The 25,143-nt window shown below is 39.8% G+C and overlaps 2 protein-coding genes across 9 annotated transcripts in view; both read left to right on the forward strand.

The window, feature by feature from the left end:
• Positions 1 to 4,685, forward strand: part of LOC101158738 (non-muscle caldesmon) — an 81,022-nt gene extending 76,337 nt beyond the window's left edge. For all 7 annotated transcript variants that reach the window (XR_002293119.2, XM_020714285.2, XM_020714283.2 and 4 more), the window contains 2 exons: positions 624 to 660; positions 3,261 to 4,685. Coding sequence is in view for 6 of the 7 variants with exons in the window: in XM_020714285.2 (XP_020569944.1) it covers positions 624 to 660; positions 3,261 to 3,274 (51 nt within the window). In the remaining variant the exon portion in view is untranslated. The remainder of the gene's footprint in view (positions 1 to 623; positions 661 to 3,260) is intronic.
• Positions 4,686 to 6,806: 2,121 nt separating this feature from the next.
• The window catches only part of LOC101158987 (troponin T, cardiac muscle isoforms), a 28,337-nt gene continuing 10,000 nt past the window's right edge, over positions 6,807 to 25,143 (forward strand). Inside the window, exons 1-14 of one of the 2 annotated variants that reach the window (XM_023952302.1) lie at positions 6,807 to 6,936; positions 10,421 to 10,471; positions 10,543 to 10,550; positions 13,025 to 13,051; positions 13,840 to 13,863; positions 14,435 to 14,533; positions 14,984 to 15,004; positions 15,428 to 15,449; positions 15,562 to 15,622; positions 16,421 to 16,537; positions 16,649 to 16,726; positions 18,028 to 18,141; positions 18,214 to 18,326; positions 18,406 to 18,496. In XM_023952302.1, coding sequence (XP_023808070.1) covers positions 10,437 to 10,471; positions 10,543 to 10,550; positions 13,025 to 13,051; positions 13,840 to 13,863; positions 14,435 to 14,533; positions 14,984 to 15,004; positions 15,428 to 15,449; positions 15,562 to 15,622; positions 16,421 to 16,537; positions 16,649 to 16,726; positions 18,028 to 18,141; positions 18,214 to 18,326; positions 18,406 to 18,496 — 810 coding nt within the window. In that variant the 5' untranslated portion in view covers positions 6,807 to 6,936; positions 10,421 to 10,436. The remainder of the gene's footprint in view (positions 6,937 to 10,420; positions 10,472 to 10,542; positions 10,551 to 13,024; positions 13,052 to 13,839; positions 13,864 to 14,434; positions 14,534 to 14,983; positions 15,005 to 15,427; positions 15,450 to 15,561; positions 15,623 to 16,420; positions 16,538 to 16,648; positions 16,727 to 18,027; positions 18,142 to 18,213; positions 18,327 to 18,405; positions 18,497 to 25,143) is intronic. The other variant, XM_023952303.1, reaches the window with a different exon arrangement.

Below are 25,143 nucleotides of genomic sequence, written 5' to 3' on the forward strand. Positions count from 1 at the left end.
AAGCAGCCGTTGGCGCCAAAACGGCTGTAATTTGTCCGAGCAAATCCAAAGCTTGCCTTCGGAAGGAGCGCATCTGCTGTCCAGCTGCAGGCTGCTCACTCTTTGTTTTTTTCTTTCACCCATGGCTGTCTGATCACTGCTGCTATTCTGGAGGACCACACACCCCTGTCCTCCGCCCAAACCTCACCCAACGTTTGATTGCTTTAATGGAGAAACTCCACAGCTTTTTTAGTAATGATAATGGCGCCTCGCCGAGTTTTGACAACTAATTGAATCTAATTAAGCCCGACAAGAATAAACAGTCTTATCTGGATTTCTATCAATAGTTTTCCACAAATAAACGGTGGCTATATATGCTTTTTCTGTCAAACTGGCCTTTGGGACGTCTCTGCCTTCAGCCGTCCTCTTCGCTTGTCCTGTGCAGACTGCAGCTGCCGCTTTTCAAGGCAGCCGTGTGATTGAAGGGCATCGCTGTCATTAACTGGCAATGAAACGTTGTGATGTTTGGCGAAGTGGAATGACGAAGATGACAGCTGGTGAAAAGAGTCCAAACATCTGCAGAGATGAAGGTGTTCGGACTGATGCTTTGTAGCTTTGTTACCATCCTGTTCTTCTGTTTTCAGGTGGCAGGCAGAGGAGAAACCAAATCAGTTGCCAACGGTGAGTTTTTTGTTTTTTTGCCGAGAGACAAACCTTTGACTTCCGTATTGAAGCATGTTTGATGACAAATATGACATGGATGTCTGTGTATAAAGTTACAAAAAAGTAGTCAATGAAGTATGAGGTCCCAGTTTGGAACCATTGTCTTTTCCATCATGAGAAGACTGTTTGACTTCCAAATTGAAGCAGGTTTAAAAACCAAAATGATTGGAATCAGGCACAATAGACAACTTCACATTCTTTGGACAACCGTAACTCTTTGGTCGAGTCATACCGTAGCTGAAAGACTCCTCCCCCTTTGGAAAGCAAAGGGTGAGGAGTCAGTCAGTATAGTTCTTACATCCAGTCACTGTCCAAGTAGCCACAATCCCATAGAATTATTTTAAGAAATAAAGAGCTATTGCTTATTCTGCTACCTTTTTTTTTTTTACATTTCCTTGATAAACCAAACCTTTTTATGATATTTTCTTAGTACAGGTCATTCAAGCTACAAGCTGACCAATCAGCTGCCACAATAAAAAAAGTATGGTCCCACGTTGGTGGTAGGGGTGTGGCCTTTTAACAAGCTCACTCCTGATTGGCCAGGGTGGTTGCCATGGAAACTGTGACTTGGACCAATTTGGACTAATCACTGCTTACTGGCGTCGTCTGGCTCCAACATGGACGACCAGAACCTCACAAAGGTCTTTTAGTTGAATTAGTTTGATGACTAAAACTGCCTGAACGTCGTGTTGGGCCAACCCAGAGCTTGTTTTCTAATCTTGGGCCCCAAACTGGCTGAAACTACAGTGTCTCACTCATGACTTCAGTTGTTCTAAAAGCACAAACTTCATGTTTTGTCGAGGCGGTCAGAGCTGCAGTGCTCACTGAGGTTTGAAACCCACAGCTGGCGCTCCACACGATCCCTCTCCGGCTCCCCACTCGCAGCGGTGCATTCCAGCTTATCGGAGGACAAATATCCGGGCTCTCAGACTCCGACTGGAGCCTCCTTGTTTAAAGTGTGATGTTGGCACTTGAGCTTTGATTTTTTTTTTTTTTTTTTTTTTTTGGACCAAAGTCAATAACCCCACCACACCCCCCAGCCTGAAGCCTTCTCTTTTTTTTCCCGTTTGGCCTTTCGTTCTGCTGCAAGATGCCACTTTAACATTGTTTGCTATTTTAAATTGAGATCCGCCTCCTCCTCTTTTTTATTTTTTTATTTTTTGAGGTTGGAGGATTCCACGCGTGTCGGCGCGCCCCGAAGCTGTTTTAGCGTTTAGGATCACGCGCACACGCCTGCTCCACCTCTCCAAACATGCTCCACAGGCGTGATGCCCCTCAGACCCTCTGTCGGTGCTCAGACATGATGAGTGCTGGAAGGGGGGGCCTCTTGCCAGGCGGGTTTTTCACATTAATGGCTGCTATGCTGGAGATTAGAGCCCCATCCCTGTAAAGGATGACAGAAGATTTGTCCCAACCTTGAATCACTTGACGAAACTTGACACTGACGTAGAAGAAAGCCACTTATATCTGTCAGGGCTGCAATGACTCAGCAATTATAGGTGTTGGTCTTTTAAAGAAAAGCTCTGTGACACAAACTACTTTAAATAAGCGTGTTTTAAAATGGATTTTGTGCATCGAGTCCCAATAGCGCTAAAGCTAGCGTTTGCGCAACAGGTAACGGGTGTCAATCACATGAAAAAAATGACACAAAATTATTTAACAAAAATAAATTAGGATGAAATCTTTGCGTCTATTGGTATTATAACACCCAAATATTTAGATATTTAAATAATAGATTTTTTTCATAGTTTTACTGCACCTAATCCCGCTAACGCTACAGCTAGCAAAGTTGCTACAGGAAGTGACACCATTATTAAATTAAGTTATATACTTAAGTTAGCTTATAAAATGGGGAAAAGAAATGACTAATTAAAGCCTGTCAAAAGTAAACTTTTGGATTTCCGTGGCAACTGAGGTTTGTTGTTAGCCACGCCCACATTCCTGATATGTTCATATTTTATCTCATATTTAATAGGCCATATTCTGGTAAGGAATTATGCAAACAGGGAAACACCACTTTTGAGATCATGTAATGATTTCAAAACTTCCTTTAAATATCTGTGTGTATTTAGTTTCTGCTGATGGATTTAAAAAGTATGTTTTGAAGCGGAGAAGAGAATTTAGCCCCATTTTTTTGTGAGGGTTGTTCACTAATCCCAAGATTTTTGGCTCAAAGGTGCGGTAAAATGGATAAATTGCGACAACAATCCAAGACTGCTACGGGAGGGAATAAAAGAAGATTTTTTACAGCTAAGAAAATCTAAATTTTATTATTATTAACGTAATATTGAAAGACTATTTTTAAAAATGCCTTTTTTGTTCAGCTTTTAACAAAGTTTCAGAAAAGACTAAATTTGAATTAAAACATTTTTTAAAAACTAGATGTAAGATTAAATAACGTGATCAAACGTCCTGAGGATCTGGCAGTTAACAACAACTAATAGAAAACTGATAGAAAATAAACCAAAGCTGTGGTAGTTTCAAATTAAAAGCACTCACTGAAGGTGAGTAAAAGCCCCAAAATGGTTATAAAGCTATAAATGACTGCTTTCTTTCAGGTATGGGCCACTAATGTCTTGAAGGAGCCACTAAAGCTGGGGACCACGACAATCCAAAAGTCTTCTTGTGACTTTTTCCTCAAGAACCAAATGATGATCCCTAACACCACAGGATGACGGGACGCCGTCCTCGCACTGTACTGAAACAGCATACATTACCAGGGTTTGCCAAGTATAGTGCCTTTGCACAAAATAATTATTATTATTATTATTATTAATATTATTGTTTTATTTGCCTCCTAAAAAGTCAAAACGCTGTGAAATTTGGACAATAGTGATTATCAATCAGTTAAAAAAAAAATAAGAAGAAACCCTGCCGGGAAGAATTCAGATTTTTGTGTTTCAGGCTTTGATCGAGTGGATGAACTTCAGAAATCCACCTTCCAAAGAGACGATTGACACCAGTCCTCTCCCTCTTTCAGAAGATTTTCCTTTATTTATATTTAAAGCTTCACACACGGTATTTTATTCACGGTTCACCTGTTCAGGATAGAGATATAAGCACTTATAGAAGTAGCTGAACTCACTTATTATGTCTTAACAGCAGCAGCAGCAGCAACGGTCTCAGTAATATAAGTTAGCACACATGATTATTTTCAATATCATACGAATCATTTATAACATCAGTATACTCACGAATAAAAAGTATTTCTCCTTCTTCTTTGTTTTTAGTATCCAAATCCAGAAGGCCATTATGACTTTTATTATCTTTTTGTGTCATTTTATTTAAGTTTTAATGTGTTTTTTTTATCTTTATCTTGCTTTTTACATTATTTTTTTGGATCTTCAGACATTCCTCTTTAAAAGCACGTGGTGCTTTCACTGCTTAAAGCTGTAGTTGTTCTTATTTCTTTTTAATGTAAAGAATATGTGAAAAGCCGTCACCTTCCTATTATCCTCTTGTCTTCTTATTTGTCTCTATGCACATTCCTAAAGCGTTCCTTCCTGCAGTAAAATCAGGAGGGTTCAGGATTGGAAGCAGCTTTGAAAGTGTCCAGGAAAGCCTGGCAGCAACAGAAAGACGTGTTTATTCACGCGCAGCACCAGCTTTGATACGAACACGATCGGTTCATCAGGGCATTAAATTGATCAATGTTTCTGCTGCGACAATCACATTCCACAGCTCCTGAAAACGAGCAGGAGAGCTCGACCAAAATCTGTATCAAAGTGACAAATGTGACGTTTGAGTTTTTAATCATTTCATAATGCTGTTTTTTTTTCTACAACCTTGTGTCCATGTAATTTTTTAAAAATTCTTTTACGTTTGTTTAACCTAACACGTGTTTGTGTAGTGCTAAGCCTCCAAACATGTTACCTGTAGTCTCTGCCAGTTTCATATGACTTTCCAACTGGATGAATGTTTTGAATATTTTACTTTTGACTCATCAGCAGCAATAAAGACAATAAAGACATTGAAGTATTTCATGTTGCTCCGTTTCTTCTTCATGTCTCCGTGTCAAAAAGATTTGACACCACGTAAATAAGAATTCAATTCATTTAAGGTGGTTTAAGTCAGAAAATAGGAAATCTGTAGTTTTTGGCAAATTTCTTTTCTTTATTTGATTGCTGGTCTACCCTTAACTTAACCTAAATTAGTGATAATAATGCTTCATTTAGAGGAGGTAAACATGATGACGTCCGAAGCATCACTACAGGTTCATATTGTGTTGAGTTTTGACAATACTTAAAGTATTGTGTTGAACGTTTGTTATTGACCAAATACTTATTTTCCACCATAATTTAAAAATAGGTTCTTTAAAAATCAGACTGTCATTTTCTTTTCTTTTTTTCTTATTTTGTCTGAGTTGAGATATACCTATGGTGAAACTTGCAAGCCTCTATCCTCTTTTAAGTGGGAGAACTTGTACAATTGACTAAATACGTTTTTGCCCCACTGTAAAACACAAATCATAAATCTTAATATTTTTGTTGATATTTCTGATTTATTGCGACTTAACACAAAAAAAACAAGAATAAACTAAAGCTACATTCCTACCACCCTCTGCAACACGGGTTTAAGCGGCTACGTCCAATAAAAAGTTTCTGAAAACCCCTTGTGTTTTCCTATGGGATCAATGGGATAGCACAGTGGGGGGGGTGGGGGGGTGACAGAACCTGTATCGTGAAGGTGGTGCTCTTGCATCACAGTCTAGTCATTGGCCCCCTTTCTGACACCTTGGACAGTCTGCAGAAAAAATCCATACAATATGTCTGCATCTCACCTCTTTCACCCTCACTTTCCCTTGCGTGTTGTATGTTTTTAGTATGACCTGTCACCTACAGCATGCCAAGAAGAAAATGTGCAAGAACATTTTCTCCACCATCAAGCGGTCTATGGTGTTTAGATTTCATGCTGGGTACCTGTGTGCCCCCTATAGGTTTGACGCCACGTTCCCACCGGCCTCGTCCAAGCGACCACTTCCAATAAAAAGTCTATGTAAACCCATGTATAGTCACGTTATGGGCTTCCACGTTCAAATCTCTTGGTTTCACATGTCACTACGCACGTTTTTACGTCCCGTTTTTGAGATCTATGTACAAAACGTTCAGCCAATAGACGAGTTAACCACTGACCAATCAGGGATTGGATTTGGTAGTAACATATTGGTAGCATCCTTTTCAATACACAAAAGTACCAACCGTTTGAAAAGTTAGTCATGAAGGTAGAAATTAATAGTTGCGGTTTGTGCCCGAGCAGAATTCTATGCCATTCTTATCGGAATAGAGCTGTGAGAGAAAAAAGCCTTGAGAAACGAGCCTCTCCAACCTTTCTGTAAATGTATCGGGTAGCGACAGTCCAGTGTGAACACCGTGGGCTAAAAGCGCATTTTAGAATGCGGTGAAGACGGGTTCTTGAACGTGCATCACATACGTGTGTACATGTGTGTACATGTGTGTACAGCTTACTGTATGATTAAAGCTTCAACAGCCAATGATTGGCCCTAAAGAGAAAAAGGTCAGTTTTGTTTTTGCAAAGCAGCGTGGGTTATATCCTCAGATGATTCATGCGTCTGTTTGAGCACGCCTGTCCATCACAAAGCCAAAAAATTAGTACAAAACATCCCAAACTCTCCTCTGAAATTCCTCTAACCCTTGTGCTATCCTAGGCACTTTGACATTGGGAGTGGGGTCATCTAGACCCACCAAACAGTGCTCTGAACCTTTTTTCTTCAATGATTTGTGAACCTCACTGGTTTCCATGGATTACATGAAATCTTTCCACCTTTATCCACCTTTGTCATGGTAGGGAGAACACGTCAATGTAAGGGTGGGGTCATCTGGACCCCATAGGATAGCACAAGGGTCAAAGCAACCAATCGTCCATGCTTTTGGACTTGGAGAGTCAGAACTTCAACAACTCTTAGCAACAGTTCTTTCAGAGGTGATGGCTGTTATTTTTTTCCCTCCGTTTTTCTGTCATGTGCTCATCAAATTATGATGAGCACATGACAGCAGTATTTATTTCAAGGTATAACTCGTGTTTCTGCCTCCAACAATAGAACCGCCTGCCACAGCCAGTCATGGAAAAGATATGGAACCACATGACAGACTTTTGGTTGAGGTGGGGAGTGGGGGGCATTGGGGGAGCTTGATTGAACTTCTCTTTGTCTGGATGTGCAAGAATAAGACTTCCAGTTAATCCAATCTCCTCTTCGGGCGATACGCATTGTTGGAGGTAAGAGTTCAGCCTGACTTAACCTCACAAGTAACAAAAGGGCAAATATCAATGGGACTAACGCTGAATAATGAAGGTTTTATGAAAACATGCGGAGGTTCTTGTTAGACTTTCAATGTTATTATGGAATTACAATAGATTTCTCTTTTTTATCTCTTTATTAATGGATTTTTTTCCTTATTTGTTTCATGCTTTCGGATTCAAACAGTGCTTATGCCGGCAAAGAAGGTGCTAAGCTGGCCCCAGAGACAGTCGTGTTGGTCGCATGCTTCGCAGGCTTTAACTTAATGCTGCCTAATGCTGAAACCAGCACCCGCAACATTCCTGCCACTGTCAGACTGCGTGTTGTTCCACAGTTTCAGCCAGACGGAAACCGACCGCATTCATTAAAGCAAATGCACATTTAATACTCTAGCTATGACAGAACTCATGCACTGTAAATTCTGTCTGGGTTTCCAGTCAGTGGTTTTTTTTTTCTTTCTGCCCTCAAACAGATGGATTTCTTTTCACATCTTCTTTGTATCTCTTCACTTTTGACATCAGATGCTCGATCTGGTAGCGCAATTACCAACCGCACAAGGTCACCACACGATTTGGGTTTGAGCAGATGTGCTGGAGAGCCGGGAGCGGGGACTTGTGGCCGTTTTTCGAAATTTTAGCTGACTTTGAAAAAAGTTTTGTTATAAAAAAAAAAAAAAAAAAAGAAGAGGCAGGGGAGCTCATTTTCTTTCATTATCCACCGAGTCTGAATAAAATCTTATTGTTTCGGTGATGAAGTATCTCTTAAAGTCCAAATCGGCTCCTCTAGAGAGCTATTGTTGTATAAATGTTCCATAACCCGCTGCTGAATGTTAAACCTGCAACAGCAAAAATAGTCCTTCTGAATATGGGTCCCCCGATCATTGATTTACTATGGCCAACTTTTAGCCATTGTCAGGAGGAGGGGCTCCACACCTGTTCAGAAGCTCTGCCTATTATTTTTAAAAATAGCCCCCCCCCCCCCCCCTCTCCTTCCTCTCCCCACTCCACAGCCACATTGGTTTTTATGATCTGTTAAAAAAAAAGAGGTCTAAGAAGCTGTTGTGTACGGCTATATTCTGACATGTAACCTCATGACACCCAGTCCATTCTCTCAGACGTGACCTTGGTCCCAAACATATCAGAGCTATTGTTGGAGCTCAACTGTTGGGCTCCTCCGAGCACATGTACTGTACTCTGTTATGTTCTGTCCAAAAAAAACACCCCTTTTTCTTCTTGTTTTCACTATAACCCCTGTGCTATCTTAGATGACCCAACCCTTACATTGACGTGTTATTCCTACCATGACAAAGGTGGATAAAGGTGGAAAGATTTCATGTGAAGATCACAAATCATTGAAGAAAAAAGGTTCAGAGCACTGTCTAGTGGGTCTGGATGACCCATCTCCCAATGTTAAAGTGCCTATGATAGCACATGGGTTACAACTACTATTTCCCATTGCTGCATTGCAGTTTCCATACATTTGCTGCTACGTTCACACCGGGCGCAGAAATGTGCGTTCAGGCGACCGCTTCCAATGATGTAAACGCACTTGCAGTCAGTTTTTCTTGAGTCTATTTGTGCATCACAAGTTAAACCAGCTGAACAATCAGAGACTGGTATTGGTCGTGACATAAAGTTGCGCCTTTTCAAAAACATGGAAGTGCCAACCAGTTGAGAATTAATCATGGAGGAGGACTAAAGGCGCGTCCAAAAACCCTCGTGAAGCACATTCTTACACGCCTGGTGTAGACATTTAGATGTAGACTAGAAATATTTGGCGAATAATGATAATACATGCGCTTTTTAGTCAAATGTACCTTTTAATGCGAATAAGTGGTTACATTTATTTAAGTATGTTTTATTAAAGCTTTTATTTCGAAGGGTAACTTACCTGTTCCACATAATTTACATCTTATTGAGAACATTTTTGATGAAAATAAAAAGTCCCTCTTACTTACTTTTTTGAAATGTTATAGCTTAGATTTGCATGATAACACCTGCACACTGTCAGTGTTAACACATTATACCGGTTTCTGCCAATAAGTCATTCTGGTTTAGTTCTGCGTAGACAGCACAATGCAAAAAATGACACATCAGCACACCTACAACAACTTTTGACGTGTCCGGGATGTGAAGGTGTAAAATATGAAAATATGATGTCATAATTTAGTTCGGACACAAACCGCAATTATCAATTTCTCCTTCTAAACCTGTTTTCACACCGTTGGCACTTCCATGAATTAAAGAGACGCTACCCATAAGTCACTACCATACCAGAATCCCAGATTGGTCAAAGTTAGCCCTTGTGCTATCCAGGCACTTTAACATTGGGAGTTGGGTCATCTAGACCCACTAGACAGTCGCTGAACCTTTTTTCTTCAATGATTTGTGATCTTCACTGGTGTCCATGGATTACATGAAATCTTTCCACCTTTATCCACCTTTGTCATGGTAGGAAGAACACGTCAATGTAAGGGTGGGGTCATCTAAGATAGCACAAGGGTTACACTGGTTGAACTTTCACTGTGCATTTAATGACCGTGCGGAAAATACTAACATTTACATTTTTGTTTCTTTTTGTCATTAGGCTGATTTCTTAAATCATTTGCTTTTTGTTTTGTTTGTGCGTTCGCTTTTGTGTCTCAAAAAAAAGGAATCCGCACTTGTGAGCAATAGAACGCCGTCACGCGTGTTTCCATTCACATGTAAGAGTTCGTATGCGTGTTGTGGGCTTGATCCGTGTTCTGCTGCAAGTTCATGTGTTTACAATAAGGCAAAACGGACAAAAAGTCTCCCATCTCGTATGCGCAAAGGCTGCAACATAAAGATGACGCAAAACACATGGCAACAAACAGCAGCTTCCAAAGAAAAATCAAACTATTTTACAGAAATTTTTACAAATCAAAAGCATTTAAGACAAAATTGTGAAATGTTGGGCTACGATGGGTTTTGGCCGCAGCCGTGTTTTTTTTTTTTTTTTAAGTGCACCTCTTTGGATTTTTTAATACCTGAGAACTGTTTACGAGGTTTCACATCAAAGCCAAAAGGCCGTGCGCGGCTCCAGATACATCAGTCCGTCATTAAAAAATGCATGCAGTATTGATGGCGGTTCAGAGCGGTTCGGGCTCCAGGCCGCTCTCCGCAGCCTTGATCAGTGCCAATAGGAAATGGCTGAGGATTAGGCCCGGAGGCTGTTTGAAGCCCTGGGCTTCAGCCTTCCGTGAACCATGGAGGGATCATGTTTTATTCTGCAAGGCTTCCAATCTCACAGCACAAAGCAAAGTTCTGTGTGTGTGTTTGAGCAGAAGTTGTAAAAAAGATATTTTTGCAAAGGAGAACAAGAGAAGGATCTGCATCTGTTAAGAAAAAAAATAAAAAAGGACAACAATCAAAACCTTTATGATAAAAGATGTGATTAACGAGAACGAATCTGCTCAATGTTCTGCTTTCTTCTGTGATCAAGGTGAGCGTGTGCCGGCATGTCTGATGAAGAAGAAGTGGTCGTGGAGATCCAGTGAGTGCCTGCACCGTGTTTGATTTTGACAGACCTCTGCGAGTTCACTCATTTTCTCCTTTTCTTTTCAGGGAGGAGGGTAAGTGAAGCTTTCTTTGGGCTTTGCTGCTGTTCTGGAACTATTGTTAGATGAAGCTGACCTGATTATGTCTGCTGAGGTGGAAACAAAGCGGTGGGAAGGCGTCTGCATGACTCCGCGCGTGCATCGCCTCGTTTCCTGTTTGTTGCCCGTGATGAAAAGCACTTCACACCTCATGAGTGTGTTTTCTCTTTGAATGCTAACACATCTGCGCCAATCCTTCATGTTTGTATAGGAATTATTCTCCCATTTTTAGCTCTTCTGATGTTCAGACAGGGGAGGTAGGATTTATTAAATCTTTGTTAAACTGCTTTTGATCAAATTTGTCAAACTGTTTTGTGGTGATTTGGAACAAGATATTACAATATGCATAATATATTAGCACGATTTCAGGTTTAGGAAGAGGTTTTAGGTTGAGATCCCGGACAAGCCCCCGTATTATACAAAGTGGTTCAGATAGCGTAAAAAAAAATACTTTCACACAAAAGATGCCATTTTTTTCAAAGAACTCCTGATTGTTTGTATCTGTTTTTGGATTCCTGCTAGAACTTTTGTTATTTTTATGTTTTTTTTTACATTAAAATGTATTAAACATTATTAGCATCATTTGAACTTCAACCACAAATCAGTTTGCATTTTAAGTATCTAAAGAGTATTTATCCATAAACAAAATGACTTCGTCATTTATAGACCTTTTTTTAAACAAAATATGTTTTTAATTCTTTATTTTGCTATTTTTACTGTTAATTGATTTCTAAAAAAAAAGCATTCAGTTACTTTAGCCTTTAACATATTTTGCCAATGCAGAGAATAATTTTAGGTTCTAGTTCTTCTTTTTTAACCCTTGTGCTATCCTATGAACCCCCCCCCCCCCCCTTACATTGACGTGTTCTCCCTACCATGACAAAGGTGGATAAAGGTGGAAAGATTTCATGTAATCCATGGACACCAGTGAAGATCACAAATCAAGAAAAAAGGTTCAGCCCACTGTCTAGTGGGGTCCAGATGACCCCACTCCCAACGTTAAAGTGCCTAGAATAGCACAAGAGTTTAACCTGCTGCAGATATTTTACCATTAGCCAAACTTTTTAGCAGTTTTTTAAGCTATTTACATTTTTATTTCCTCTTAAACATCCTTTAAAAACACCCTCAGCTTCGGCTGTCTCGTGCATTTTTCAGAGGTGGGAACTTAGCTTCAGTAATATTGTAACCCCTGTGCTATCCTAGGCACTCTTACCATTGGGAGTTGGGTCATCTAGACCCAATAGACAGTGCTCTGAACCTTTTTTCCATAATGATTTGTGATCTTCACTGGTGTCCATGGATTACATGAAATCTTTCCACCTTTATCCACCTTTGTCATGGTAGGGAGAACACGTCAATGTAAGGGTGGGGTCATCTAAGATAGCACAAGGGTTAAGTGTAAGTTGACTAGTAGATGAATAACTAAAATGTAAAATGAGCAAAATTGTTGAAAAAAAGAAAATTGTATTTCAAAAAATCAGCTACACAACAAAATAAGTAGAACATGAAATAAAAAAGAAGGTGGAAACTGGTTTAAATATACGTAGACAGGGACGAGGTAGCAGCAAACTGCAGTAATAAACTGACAAAATAAAATTGAAAATTGACGAGATTGTTAAAATAAAAAAATGAGTGTCATTAATCCAGTATTTGCAGTAACTTATGGCAAGATGGAAAATGATGAGGTAACACCAAAAAAGAAAAGGAAAAAGTTCTGACATCACTTTCAGGTTCTATCTCATAACAACACAGCCGTGTCATCAGTTATATAAACAAAACAAAACGGAAAAATGTGACCGTAAAACAAAGGGTCAAAGATCTCAAATGAACGACGAAAACTATAAAAATTATTGTCAATCAAAGAAAGAAAAATCAACCAGATAATAAGAAAAAAAAATTCAAAAAGAGAGAATCCATCAAAATTAAACAGTTATTGAGTTCATATAATAAGAAATGTGTAATCTGTTGAACCAAGAAAAATTAGTTTTGAGCAGTTTTGACCAACATGTCCTCAAATTCTCCACATTTTGGGCCCGTTTAGGACCCAGTGGATCACATCACAGCACGGCGCTGAACTGTCCTGTTGTGGTTTCTGAATTCAGATTTCAGCCCAGAGGCTCAGCCGCTGATCAACATCAACCCCTCGTTTGTAGCTTTCTTCACAGCGATTGTCCACAGATGCTTTTGCGTCTCGGGAGACAAAGATCCCACGGCTCAGAGTGGGAGCCAATCCCTCCAGCCGGCTTTTTGCAGAGTCTCATTGATCCTCTAATCCATATTGTGTTCATTCAGTCAAAACTGCCCACAGAAGGGATTGTATCAGTGTTTTACATCTGTGAGCACAGCTGTGTTTTTCTTTTCTTTGTAGCGTACTTTCATTTTGTTGAACATATATATATATATAGTTTTAATTTTTGCTTCCTTAACCTTTATATTATTTTTCTGCACAGAAGAAGAAGCTGCTCCCCAGGTAGAAGGTAATTGTCTTTTTTAGAAGAATCTTTCACACTCCACAATAATTCCATCTGTGTTTTTAAAAATGTACAAATAAAATTTTCTATTGCTAAATATGTCTGAAACGGATAGAACTACACCATCTGGTTTCTAAAAAACAAAAATGTAAGCATCTTAAAGAGCCACTTCAATGTAAATGGTGTTTTTGGTGGTTTTCTGACAATGGAGGACATAGTTAAAGACAATTAGGCTGTAATTAGATTTCCTCGATTTTCTTTTTTTTTTTAAATCTCTGTGAAAAAGGAGCAGATGAAAAAATGCTGTTTGAAAAGGATCATATCTGTGACGTAGAAAATAAGCTGGGCGGACCACAAGCCTCCTGCTCCGTTCTGATGCATCCGCTTTAGTTGACAAGATCCATGTACGTCTTGGACGGTTGGTTCACAACTGTACGGCTGGATAGCTCCAATACTGTTCACCATGTTAGGTCGGAGGTGTGAGAGTCTGTAAGCTAGCCTGAGAGCGTGTAAACAGAGTTATGGGTGACGGGAAGAGGAGTCGGGGTTGCTCTGCACTAACGGTTCCGCCCTCGACTCAGAAGGGATTTTCAAATGAACTGCTGCTCTACAAAAACGACACAGTTTTTTTGATTAAATCTAAATATGGCGTAGACATAATTTAAAGACCACTGAGAACTCTTTGAAAAAAGATCAATAGATGATCAGAGTGGGACTTTAATACCTCAATAACTATCTTTAACATCATTGTTGGAAAACCAGCCTGTTTTTTCTTCTTTTTTGTGTTTTCTCAGAGCCTCCTTCCTCTGCAGCTGATGGTAATTATTTTCTTTTCTTTTTCTTGTTTCTGATTACTGTAACCAAATAAGTGTCTAAAAATGTCAATCTGCAATGAAAAGTCTTGAATATTCTAAATGAAATGTTTTGGGTTTTTTGCACCATTTCTCTTTTTGTTACTTTTTCTTCTGTTTCGGGGGGGATGTGCAAGTTTTTACCAAGTATTGAATTGAATTTGTATAGTTTTAACAGTTATTTAAGCTTGGTGACAGTATATTTTCTAATTTTCTCTGTTTGAATTGTTTCCCACAGAATATCTATTATTGCCCCTGCAAATGCATTAATTAACCCCTTAACACCTGAATTTCTTTCCAACTATAAAAAAAGAAAAACCTAATGTTTCTGCTTTCAAATAGATGCTAAATTAAGGTCATTTTGGAGCCAAAGTGGTTTGATTAATACTTGCATTAATGTACTAATAGGCATTATCTAACAAAGTATGGGGAAAAACCAACAGGAAGATGGATAATAACATGTAAACACATGGAAAACACAAAAATATATGTAATATTATTTAATGTTCTGTTTCTATTTGAATTTTCTTTCCCAAAGAACCTGTGGAAGAACCAGTGGAAGAACCTGTGGAAGAACCACTGGAAGAACCAATGGAAGAACCACTGGAAGAACCAATAGCAGAACCTGCAGAGGAAGGTAATATTTTCTTTTCTTTAATCTTTCCATGTCTGTATTTATCATGCAGAGTTATGCATCCTAATGATGTCTTACCTACTTGGAGCGTAAGGACAATACTTATTAAGGCATTTCTTGGTGTTAGGAATACTGTGAGGAAATGCTGTTCCAGGTGAATACACCTGCAATACAAACAGCTTATCTTTCAGTTCTTGTTTTCCTCTTAGCTTTATATTTCTTTCGATAACAGACTTTGATAAAAATAACTTTTGCACGCTTTGAAAACCTCCGGCGTGTCACAGCATACAGAATTGGCTGCTATTTCCCCCTCAGACATGCACGGAAGGTTTTCACCTGAAAATGTAGGAAGTAAATATCAGACCTGAGTCGAGCAGGTTTGGGAAATAAGAACGGGAAGTGATTTGTATTCTGCCTGTTGATTCTAACATTTCCCTCTGTCCTCTTCTGCAGGAACTCCAGCTGCAGATGAAGGTACCCTAAAGCTACGTTCACACCGCCTTCGTGCTCAGCCTGTTTCCCATTGTCTATCCCCATCAGTTAGGGGGTGGGAGGTGTGAAAGGGCTGGGGGTTGGATATTTGGCATTGCTGAGACCACCTGTCTCCTAAACATGATCCAAACTTTCCTTAAAAAGCCTGTTGTGTGTTTTTTTGCCCTGTAGTTCATCATCATTCCACTAGGGGCAGTAAAAGGGTTTAATTCAAAATGGCTGCCTCCATGACATTTAAAAATACACTTTTGGTTTTGCTGATATACTAAGCTTTTTTAAACAACTTTAAAGTAAAACTTTTTTAGAATTTTAATTTGAGTTTTCGGCTTGAAACAGATGAGATCAGATGTGAAATAAGTCAAACTAACATTCATGTATCCAAATGTGCTTTTTCTATTCTGACAGATGAATCCAAACCCAAACCAAAGTGAGTTTTTTTCCCCTTTCCTTTTAAATTTTTGCCTCTTATTTGAAATCTAAGCAAAGCCGATTCAGAAAAGCCATTGCTGTAACTACACCGTACACATGTTGTGTTTCAGGGCTTTCGCTCCTTCTATAACTGTGCCAAAGATCCCCGAGGGAGAGAAGGTGGATTTTGATGTGAGTGATTGATGCTACTTTAAACAAATATCACAGTGTAATTTCTACTTTCCTGTAGAGGGTTGGATTATTAACCCCAGCAGAGCTTTAGCTCACCCTAGCAGAGCCAGAAGGCAGAGACAGCATAGCCAACATGACAATATCTGATCCTCAGTAAAAACGAAATGATCTCAAATATTGTACGATACAAAAAAGTTAATAAAAATTGTATTATACTTAACTTTGTCAAGCTTGACACAACTGAGCGATATGCAGTCGGAAAAAACTAGTAACAATGTTTTATATATTATCCAGTTTTAAATGGGAAAAATGTTTTTCCAACCTTAGAGAACCACTCCAATGAAAAATTGTGGGTTTTTAAGCAAATTTTTGTAGCACTTTTCTGATTGAGGTCATACATAAGGAAAATTAAGCCCCCAATAGCATTTCTGAGTATTTCGTTACTCAAATCGCGGTGAATCAGGAGCAGATAGAGAAATCCTGCTTGAAAAAGATTGCATTAGTGACAAAGAAAATGAGCTGGATAGGCCACAAACTCCCTACTCCGCTCCATTCTGATGCATGATCGCGATTAAAAGACCAATCAGAACACTTCCAGTTAAATCAAAAGATGATCGAATTGCAAATAATTACAATGTAATTAAGGCTTAATTACATTGGATGTAGTTAAACTTAATGTGACAGAGAAAGTGTAATTACATTGTTGTTATTATACAATAACTTTTTTTAAAGGGCATATATGAGACAGATTAGTGGCTATAATTTTTTCTAAAATGACGTTTGCTGTCACATCTGCAGGACATCCACAGGAAGCGTCAGGAGAAGGATTTTTCTGAGCTGCAGTCTCTTATCGAGGCCCACTTCATCCAGAGGAAGAAGGACGAGGAGGAGCTCCTAGCTCTCGTTAACAGGATTGTAAGTCTTCCAGGGAAAGGGGGGAAAAAAAATGATGGTGAGAGTGTTGCAGCCTGCACCTCGCAAACAACTGCAGTGTTTTTGTTTACGCGTGTGGGCATGCTTGATTAGGAGAAGCGGCGGGCTGAGAGGGCCGAGCAGCAGAGGATCCGCACTGAGCAGGAGAAGACGAGGCAGGCTCGCCTTGCGGTGAGTTTGGGAGTTCCAGCAGGAGGGGAGGGGCTGCAAGTTGCTATGAAACAATCTCAGACATCCTTTTCTTCAACTTGTCCATCTTAAAAATGGTCCTGCAGAGTGCTCAGGCAATCGCTGAAAAATTGATGCTGAGTTAATATAGATGGGATGGATATTTTTGTTGTTTTTTGTGCTCTGATTATTATTTCTCGGTTGTTGCTCAGAATTTTAGGACTGGAGGGTTATTTCTGTTTGCCTTTCTTCGTGGTTTTTAAACAGTAGGTCAATCCACTGTTGGGTCGGAGACTGTGAATAAACTGAGGTGTACAAAGTCAAAAAATGAATTTACTTTGCTACACTCCATGTTTATGAGCCTTATTGAGGGTTTTGCTGTTTGAACCTCATTAGTCAATGTTACCAGTTCAACATTTTACACCAGCTTGGTGGGACAACAAAAGAATTCTAATGGAAAGCTCAAATATGTAAAAGTATTTTTTTATTCCACTCATAAATGTCCATATATTCCTACCAAAAACTGTTTTATGTATTCATTTAAACATTACAAACTGTGTTAATATTGGGATGCCATAATATTTGGTTTAAAACCGAACCTTATGTTACACCATTGAACCGAATGACTGGGAAAGTAAATTGCTGCGTTCTCACAGCATATGTTTATCCCTATCATATTTGATTCTAATATTTCTGAGACCCCTATCTCATTAGCATGATCACATTTTTTTTTAAAAACCTGTTGGATGCAACTTGGTCCATGTTTTCTGCCCTGTAGTTCACATTTATGCCACTAGGGGCAGTAGAAGAGCTATTTCTGCTCAATAAAAAATGGCTGCCTCCTTGAAATCTTAATTAACACTTTGGGGGGGGGGGGGTTGACCTTATTTTCAAAGCTTTATGGTGAGAAAAACTCACCTATATTTATTCATTGATAAAAATTACCAGCTGTATTTCAAAAATGCTAAATTTGTTTGAATTTTCTTTTTTTTATAAATGTGGATCAAATTTATTCAGTGAGTAAATGAAGGTACTTATTAAAAAATATATAGCAATATTTTTACCGTGGATTTCATCCAAAAACATCTTAATTCTTTCAATTTTTTGGTATAATGCACTTTGCATGGTTAAAATGAAAATTTTAAGCAGGTGTGCTGTTACTTTTTTACCAGACTTATAAGCCAACTGAACAGTTTTTCTTCATTGTTACTTGATTGTAAGCAAATTTGAAACTCACTCCTCACTTTTTGTTTTAAACGTGAAATGGTGATTTTGTGTGTGTGTGTGTGTTTAATCTGTCGCAGGAAGAAAAGGAGAGGAAAGAGCAGGAAGAAGCTCGGAAGAAGCAGGACGAAGAGGCCAAGAAGAAGAAGGCTCTGACCAACAGGACCCAGCAGTACGGTGGCGTTCAGCAGCGGGTCGGTCCTCAGCTTAAACACTTTGATGTGTTTCTTTCAGCTTCTTGACTTTCTATGAACTCTGCTGCGCAGCAAGATGCAAAGCGGGGAGCAAAAAAGCAGACCGAGCGAGAGAAGAAAAGGAAGATCCTGGCAGAGAGGAAGAAACCACTCAACATCGAAAATCTCAAAGAGGACAAGCTGAAGTGAGGAATTCTGCATTTAGAGTTTGATGCCAAATATCCAAATCCTTGATTTTCTCGGTTTGCTTTTTGAACTTTAAAGGGAGAAAGCCAGTGATTTGTGGCAGTGGCTGTGGACACTGGAGGCGGAGAAGTTTGACCTGACGGAGGAACTGAAGAGACAGAAGTATGATGTGAGTGAGACGATCACAACCCAAAGCCAAGTGGGTCCCGTCATGCTATTTGACTTAACTGTTTTACAGTTTTTCTAGCATGGCTAAATAAATAGCTGGGAGCAAAAACACTGAGACAAATATATAAATATGCATACATAAAAAAACAGAAATGAGAAAAAATACATAAAAAATTTACTCTCAATTACAAATATGCATATTTTTACATAAACATACAGTATGGGATATCGGCAGCGTTCTTTAAACTACCGTAACTATGTCTGGGGGGGGCAGCCTCAGGCTGCCGCCGCCACCGCCGCTTTTGCCGTCAATAAGGTGTCAGTAGGTGGCGCTCTATCCTTGCACACTGGGGAGTAAACGGCCATCAAACAAACAGAAGAAGAAAACATCTGTAGTCTTATGTCGACATTGCAGGATCGTGCGGTCCTGATCCTTAACATTTGATTTTTTTCTCTTGTTTTTTTCAACATTAAAATAAAAGTTAAGACAAAATAAAAAATCTTTTTTTTCTAAAGATTCTTAGAGGTTATTATTGTGACATTCTCATCCTTGTGCTGTCCTAGGCACTTTACCATTGGGAGTTGGGTCATCTAGACCCACTAGATCAGGGATCAGGGGTGCTCATTACGTCGATCGCGATCAACCGGTCGATCTTCAAGGACAAGAGGGTAGATCGTGGGCCAGAAAAGATTTTTTTAAAAAAAGGACTTCTTTAATATCCACCAGCCAATCAAAATCCTCACCGAGAAGTACGGGACTTGATTGACTTGCAGAACGGCCAATCGGACATCTTCTAATACAGTGTTTTTCAACCAAGTGAGGCGCGGCACACTAGTGTGCCGTGGAGAAATTGCCCTCATTCACTGATCTAAAAACATTTTCCATCTCCAGGAAGTCAGCTCTTTGTTCATCCAAACAGGCCCTGATAAAACACTGAGGAGTTAGGAATATAAAAGATCTTAAAATTACTTTTTCTTTGTGTTTATTTGATTCTATTAAAGACATTTTGATAAGAATGAAGGTACCGCGATTTAGCGTGTGTAAGGAAAAGTCCCGCCCCTTTAACTGTCTCTGCCAATCATTCTTGAAGGCTTAATCACATGTCATCAGTCTGACCAATAGGAAAGTGGTTATAGTCTTCACTTCCTTGTTCTTGATTCTGCTGATAAAGTCGCTCAGTTTCTGTTCTAAAACAGTTTCTAAATTTTTCTAATTTAACTTTTATTTCATCTCTTAGAAAAACAGCCGCAACTTCCTCCTTTTTCTGCCACAATTATCACAAAAATCCATGTGAGATTGGGGGGGGGGGGGGGGGGGGCTGTCGATCAATACAGACCATGAATTTCTGCTTCTTCTTTTTTTTTGGATGCTGGTGAGCCGCGGGATTTTTGTCAAGGTTAAAGTGTGCCGCGGCTCAAAAAAGGTTGAAAAACACTCTTCTAATACATACGTCACTGTAGACGTGTGTTTAAATACACTGAGCGCAAACTCTCTCTGTCATCAGAAAGTCGCTTTCTGCCCCGCGGCACGTCAAATCCTGGCAGAAGACCACTCCGGACAACCGGAGTGTTTAGTGAAGCCGCCCCGCGTGTCTCTTCCTGCTATCAGCTCTGCAGTTCTCGCCCGACAAATGCGAGCTCATTGAGGAAGCTTTTCATTTCTGTGGCACGCGCTTCATACGGAGCCATCAGCGCCTTTGAAATGCCATGATGCTCCCCCCCATTGCACGGTATACAGCAGAGCATGACATACCACGGTCGCTGCTTTCTGTCTTTGTACTGAAACGCTTCATATGTTATTACAAAAGTATCTTTGTGTAATCTCACTGTGTAGTTTTTAATCAGTATATAAACAATAATGTTCAAATAAACATGTAACTAATAAACATAACTAACAAACATTTACTAATAGCATTTTTATATATATATATATACACACACACACATACACATACATATATATATATATTTATACATAAATATTTTATACGTAGATCTTCAAGACATTGTCGATTCAAAAGTAGCTCACACGCCAAAAAAGTGTGAGCACCCCTGATCTAAACAGTGCTCTGAACCTTTTTTCTTCATTGATTTGTGATCTTCACTGGTGTCCATGGATTACATGAAATCTTTCCACCTTTATCCACCTTTGTCATGGTAGGGAGAACACGGCAATGTAAGGGTGGGGTCATCTAAGATAGCACAAGGGTTAAAGCGCTTTGGTGGAAGTGACGTAATGCACGCGTGGACAGATCGGGTAGCTACCGTGAATGTTGCAACAGGTGTGTTTGGGCTGTTTGCTGAACAAAATGTTATAACTTCTGTAGCAAATTATTAGTTAAATCAAGATTCAACATTAAAATAGATCAATATAGTATTAATACAATGCCCCCCCCCCCCCCCCCTTATGTGGGTTTACATATTCGCTGATTCACTTTTTTTTAATCACAAAAGCTTAGACACTTGTATGAGACTTTTGCGCTCGGAGGACTTGCTGGGGGGAGGAAATGAAGAGCACGCCGACATTTCCCAGCTGGCTCCACCGGTTCCTGAATTTCTAGCAACCGAAGTTTCTGCCTCTACATGGACAAATAGCAAAAAAGAAATTAACCTGTTTTTTTGTTTTTTTTAGTTTTGTCATAAATTCAAGTTTTTTCATGTATTTTATTTAGTATTTTTTAAAATAGCATTTATTTCCAACATTTTATAACAAATGTGACTTTTATCCTGTCAGGCATCCTATATACTATAAGATATAGAAAGTTAACACGTAATTGATATTACCTGAGCTTGGACCAGCGCACTGCTGTCCAGAAGCTATTTCCTCCAATGCTGTTCCCGAGGAGGCCTGTTGAAATGAGTGTGGCTGAATCCCCGGATCGATAGCCTTCAGACTGGAATCAATGAGGTTGGGAGTAACTGTTGAAGAGGAGCGTGACCCGCCCGGTCGGTGGGTCGTTTTTCTGTCCGACTGTGTTTTGAGGAGAAACCGAGCGAGTCTTGGAGGGTTGGACCAAAACAGGATGATAAAGTGACCTGTGGACTGGAGGTGAAGCCAGTGTGTGTGTGTGTGGGTGTGTGTGTGTGTGTGTGTGTGGGTGTGGGTGTGTGTGTGTGTGTGTGTGTGTGTGTCCCTTTAAAAGATGGCATGTCATTTCACCCATAAACTCAACAGAAATCTCACGGCGTGGACACACTCTGCCTGCAGCAATTCCGTTTGTGATGTGTCATTTAAAGAGAGTGGAAAACAAGAAAGAGAGGAACGCTTTGACATTTCGGGAAATTATTGGTTTTCTGACCAAGAGGCTGCTGGGAAAATTTGGAGATGGTTACTGCAGCTTCACAAAGCGACAGCTGTTATTTGGGTTAGAGCTAAACAAAACTGTAAGGATTATAAAGATCATTTGAGTATAAAGCAATATTTATACATTTCCTATTACTCCCTATTATTTAGTTCATATTTTCTAATACTATTTATGTTATATATTGCAATTAACCCTCATCTAATCTAAACGGTAATTGAGAACCGCCTCTCCTTGATGATGATGATCAACAGAAAAACAAATCATCCATTAAAACAACCTTTTTGTCACCGCGGACCGGTGTGGGTACCGGATGTTCTCGGGTTGCCGGATGTTCTCGGGGTCCTTCGGGGTCCTTCGACCAATGATGACGTCACACTATTTGATTGGCTGTAAGTTGCCACGACCAATGAGTTAACGTCGCTAAGTTTTTTTAAAAAAACTTTATTGACAATTGCGGTATCATACATTAACAATGACATTAACGTTAACAACGAACAATAACAATGTAATGAATATTGCTTCGAAGATCAGTCACCATTGCCAAACATAATATATTAACATAGAAAATAAAATATAGAGGGGAAAAAAGAAACAATGAACATAACACACAAATAAATAAAAACATACGTAAAATAAAATGAAAGAACATAGAAAAAATCTAAATAGTCTAATACTAGTTAGGGGTACTCGTGAAGTTTGTATTTCTGAACAAAACTAAGCAATTTCAAGCCATTCTTCTTTTTCATATAATGAAGTGATTGAAAGCAAAAACAGAGCTCTTTATTAAATGTTATAAAAAGTGGCTTGGTCTTCAAAACTTGACCTCACCATGATGGCGGTGCTCTCCTCCCATGGGGAACCACGTGATGTCTCCTCTAGTGTTATAACTCATTGGAAGGACCCTGAAGGACCCAGAGAATATCCGGCAACCCGAGAACATCCGGTACCCACACCGGTACAACGCAAGACACGTTTACCGCGGACCGGTGGTGGTGGTGGTGGGGGGGGTTTACCGCTGCCTGTTAAAAGCAGGTTTCCCTTTTTTTAGCGGGTGCAGGTTCCTCTTCTGTCCCTTCATTGGACCGTTTCCCCTTGTCAAAACAACTTTCTAAAGAAGTTTGTTTTTTGCTCATTTTGGTTGTTTGGGTTTAATTTTAGCGGGGTGTATCACGTGATGCTTGGTGTTGCGACTTTGACATGCGTGAAGTGTGACGGATGTAACAGAGAGAATCCGGTCAATTTTCAAAATAAAACGTTTTTGCGGAAAAATAAACAATAAAATGGAAATTATTTTTTCTTTCTGTGCGTCCCGGTGCCAAAATTTCCTGGGGCCTCATTTATAAAGCTTTGCGTAGGATTTGCGTCAGAAGTAGCGTACGGATGAAACATGGGACGTGCGTACGCAAAGAAATATTCGGATTTATAAAACCGTGCGCACGCACATCCTACGCATCTTTCCCTTAATAAATCACAACCGATTCTAAATGCAGCGCAGCTTTTTGCGGCTTCATGACACGCCCATAGTTGCCCATAAATAGTCCGTGAAACGCCCACAAATGAATATTCATTGATTGCGGAACCATGGCAAACACCGAGAGGAAATCAAAAAAACGTAACTTAAAAAACGTAAAGTAAAAGTTATCGTTGGCGAGGTGGAAAAAAGGAGAAAAGTGTTGTTTGTGGACAGTGTGGACATTACTAATGCCAAAAAGGCACGTGAGCGGCAAACGGTGGCAGACGCCGTAAATGCTGTAGCCTCACAACCATTCGAGGTTGTGAGGCTACAGCGCTCCATCGGGGGGGGGGGGACACCGGAGCGCCAGATGCATGCGCCGGGGGGACCGGAGCGCCAGATGCACCGGGTGACACGCGTGGTTCCTCCGAGTGCTCCGGTAACGCCGGGCCCAAAAGCCCGCAGAGGTCCAACAGGACGGCTGGAGGAAGTCAGAACCGGCTCATAAGCCACTCGTCCTCATTTGCCAGCACGTCTTCTTGCTGTCTAAAGATGCGTTCACTCCGAATTCTTCCATTTGCCACATCTTCTAAGAGCGTAAGATCAGCCATTGTGCGTCATTACGCATTGTGATGGGGCATTTTATTTCCCTCCATTTAATTACATCTGACAAGCTACAGATGTCGGTAATAATCCACGTGGAAAAGGGAAATTGATCAGCGCAAATGTAATTTCTTGTTGCTTTCTGAATGGTTGAGACATACGCCATACATTGTTTTATCAAAAATTAAACAAACTAAAGGCATATGCATGAATACCATAATTCCATAGCTTATGAAGAAATGTTTTAATATGAAAACAACTTTCCCCAGTGGATAATTAGTACGTCCGTCCGTCCGTCCGCACGCCCGCACCTATATCTGCTCCGTCAGACGGACACACAGACGAGAATATCAGTTTTGTACATTATTTCGTTCTGTTAACTATATTATTTATGAGGATGAATTGCACAACATGCCAATATTGCAGAACATATTTCACTTTTCTTTTTCCAAATAAGTGTTCATTTGAATTTCTGTTGTAATTTTCGTTTGATTTTTTTGTTTGTTTCACTGCTGATCGATCAAACGGGTGTTCGTGTAGCTGTTAATTGTAAGACTTGCTTTGTGAAGTCTTCATGTTATTTCTGAGAGGCAATATCGTCATTTTCACTTTCACGTGTTTCTTCCATCTGCCGACGGTGTCGCCGTTTCTCATTTCACCCGTTTTTGTGCGTACGCCTGGGTCAGAGCTTGCGTGGAGGACCGCACATTTTCCCGTCAAGTTTGCTTTTTATAAATCTCAACTATTGCGTAGAGAGTGGCGTACGCCTTCTTTTGTGCGTACGCAACGTTTATAAATGAGGCCCCTGGTGGTTGGGGACCTCTGCATTAAAAGATATTTGAAGTTAGTTCAATGATCCAAAGGATAGATTTACTGGAAATACATAAATAAACAAACAAACAGAGTTGAAGTAATTAAAACAATTCAACCCTTGTGCTATCTTAGATGACCCCACCCTTACATTGGCGTGTTCTTCTTACCATGACAAAGGTGGATAAAGGTGGAAAGATTTCATGTAATCCATGGACACCAGTGAAGATCACAAATCAATGAAGAAAAAAGGTTCAGCGCACTGTCTAGTGGGTCTAGATGACCCAACTCCCAATGTTAAAGTGCCTAGGATAGCACAAGGGTTACTGTAGCAAAACTTGGCTAACTATTAACTGTATTTGAGAACTGGACTGGGTGACTCCTCCCCCTTGGCTTCCCAGACAGGAAGTAGCTGAGACATAAACAGCTGTTTCTCTGTTTGTCAGAATAACTATTTTTGCTCTGATGCCTGTTTCG

This window comes from Oryzias latipes, chromosome 23 (assembly GCF_002234675.1).
Source record: "Oryzias latipes chromosome 23, ASM223467v1".
In the NCBI taxonomy this organism is placed as follows: domain Eukaryota; kingdom Metazoa; phylum Chordata; class Actinopteri; order Beloniformes; family Adrianichthyidae; genus Oryzias; species Oryzias latipes.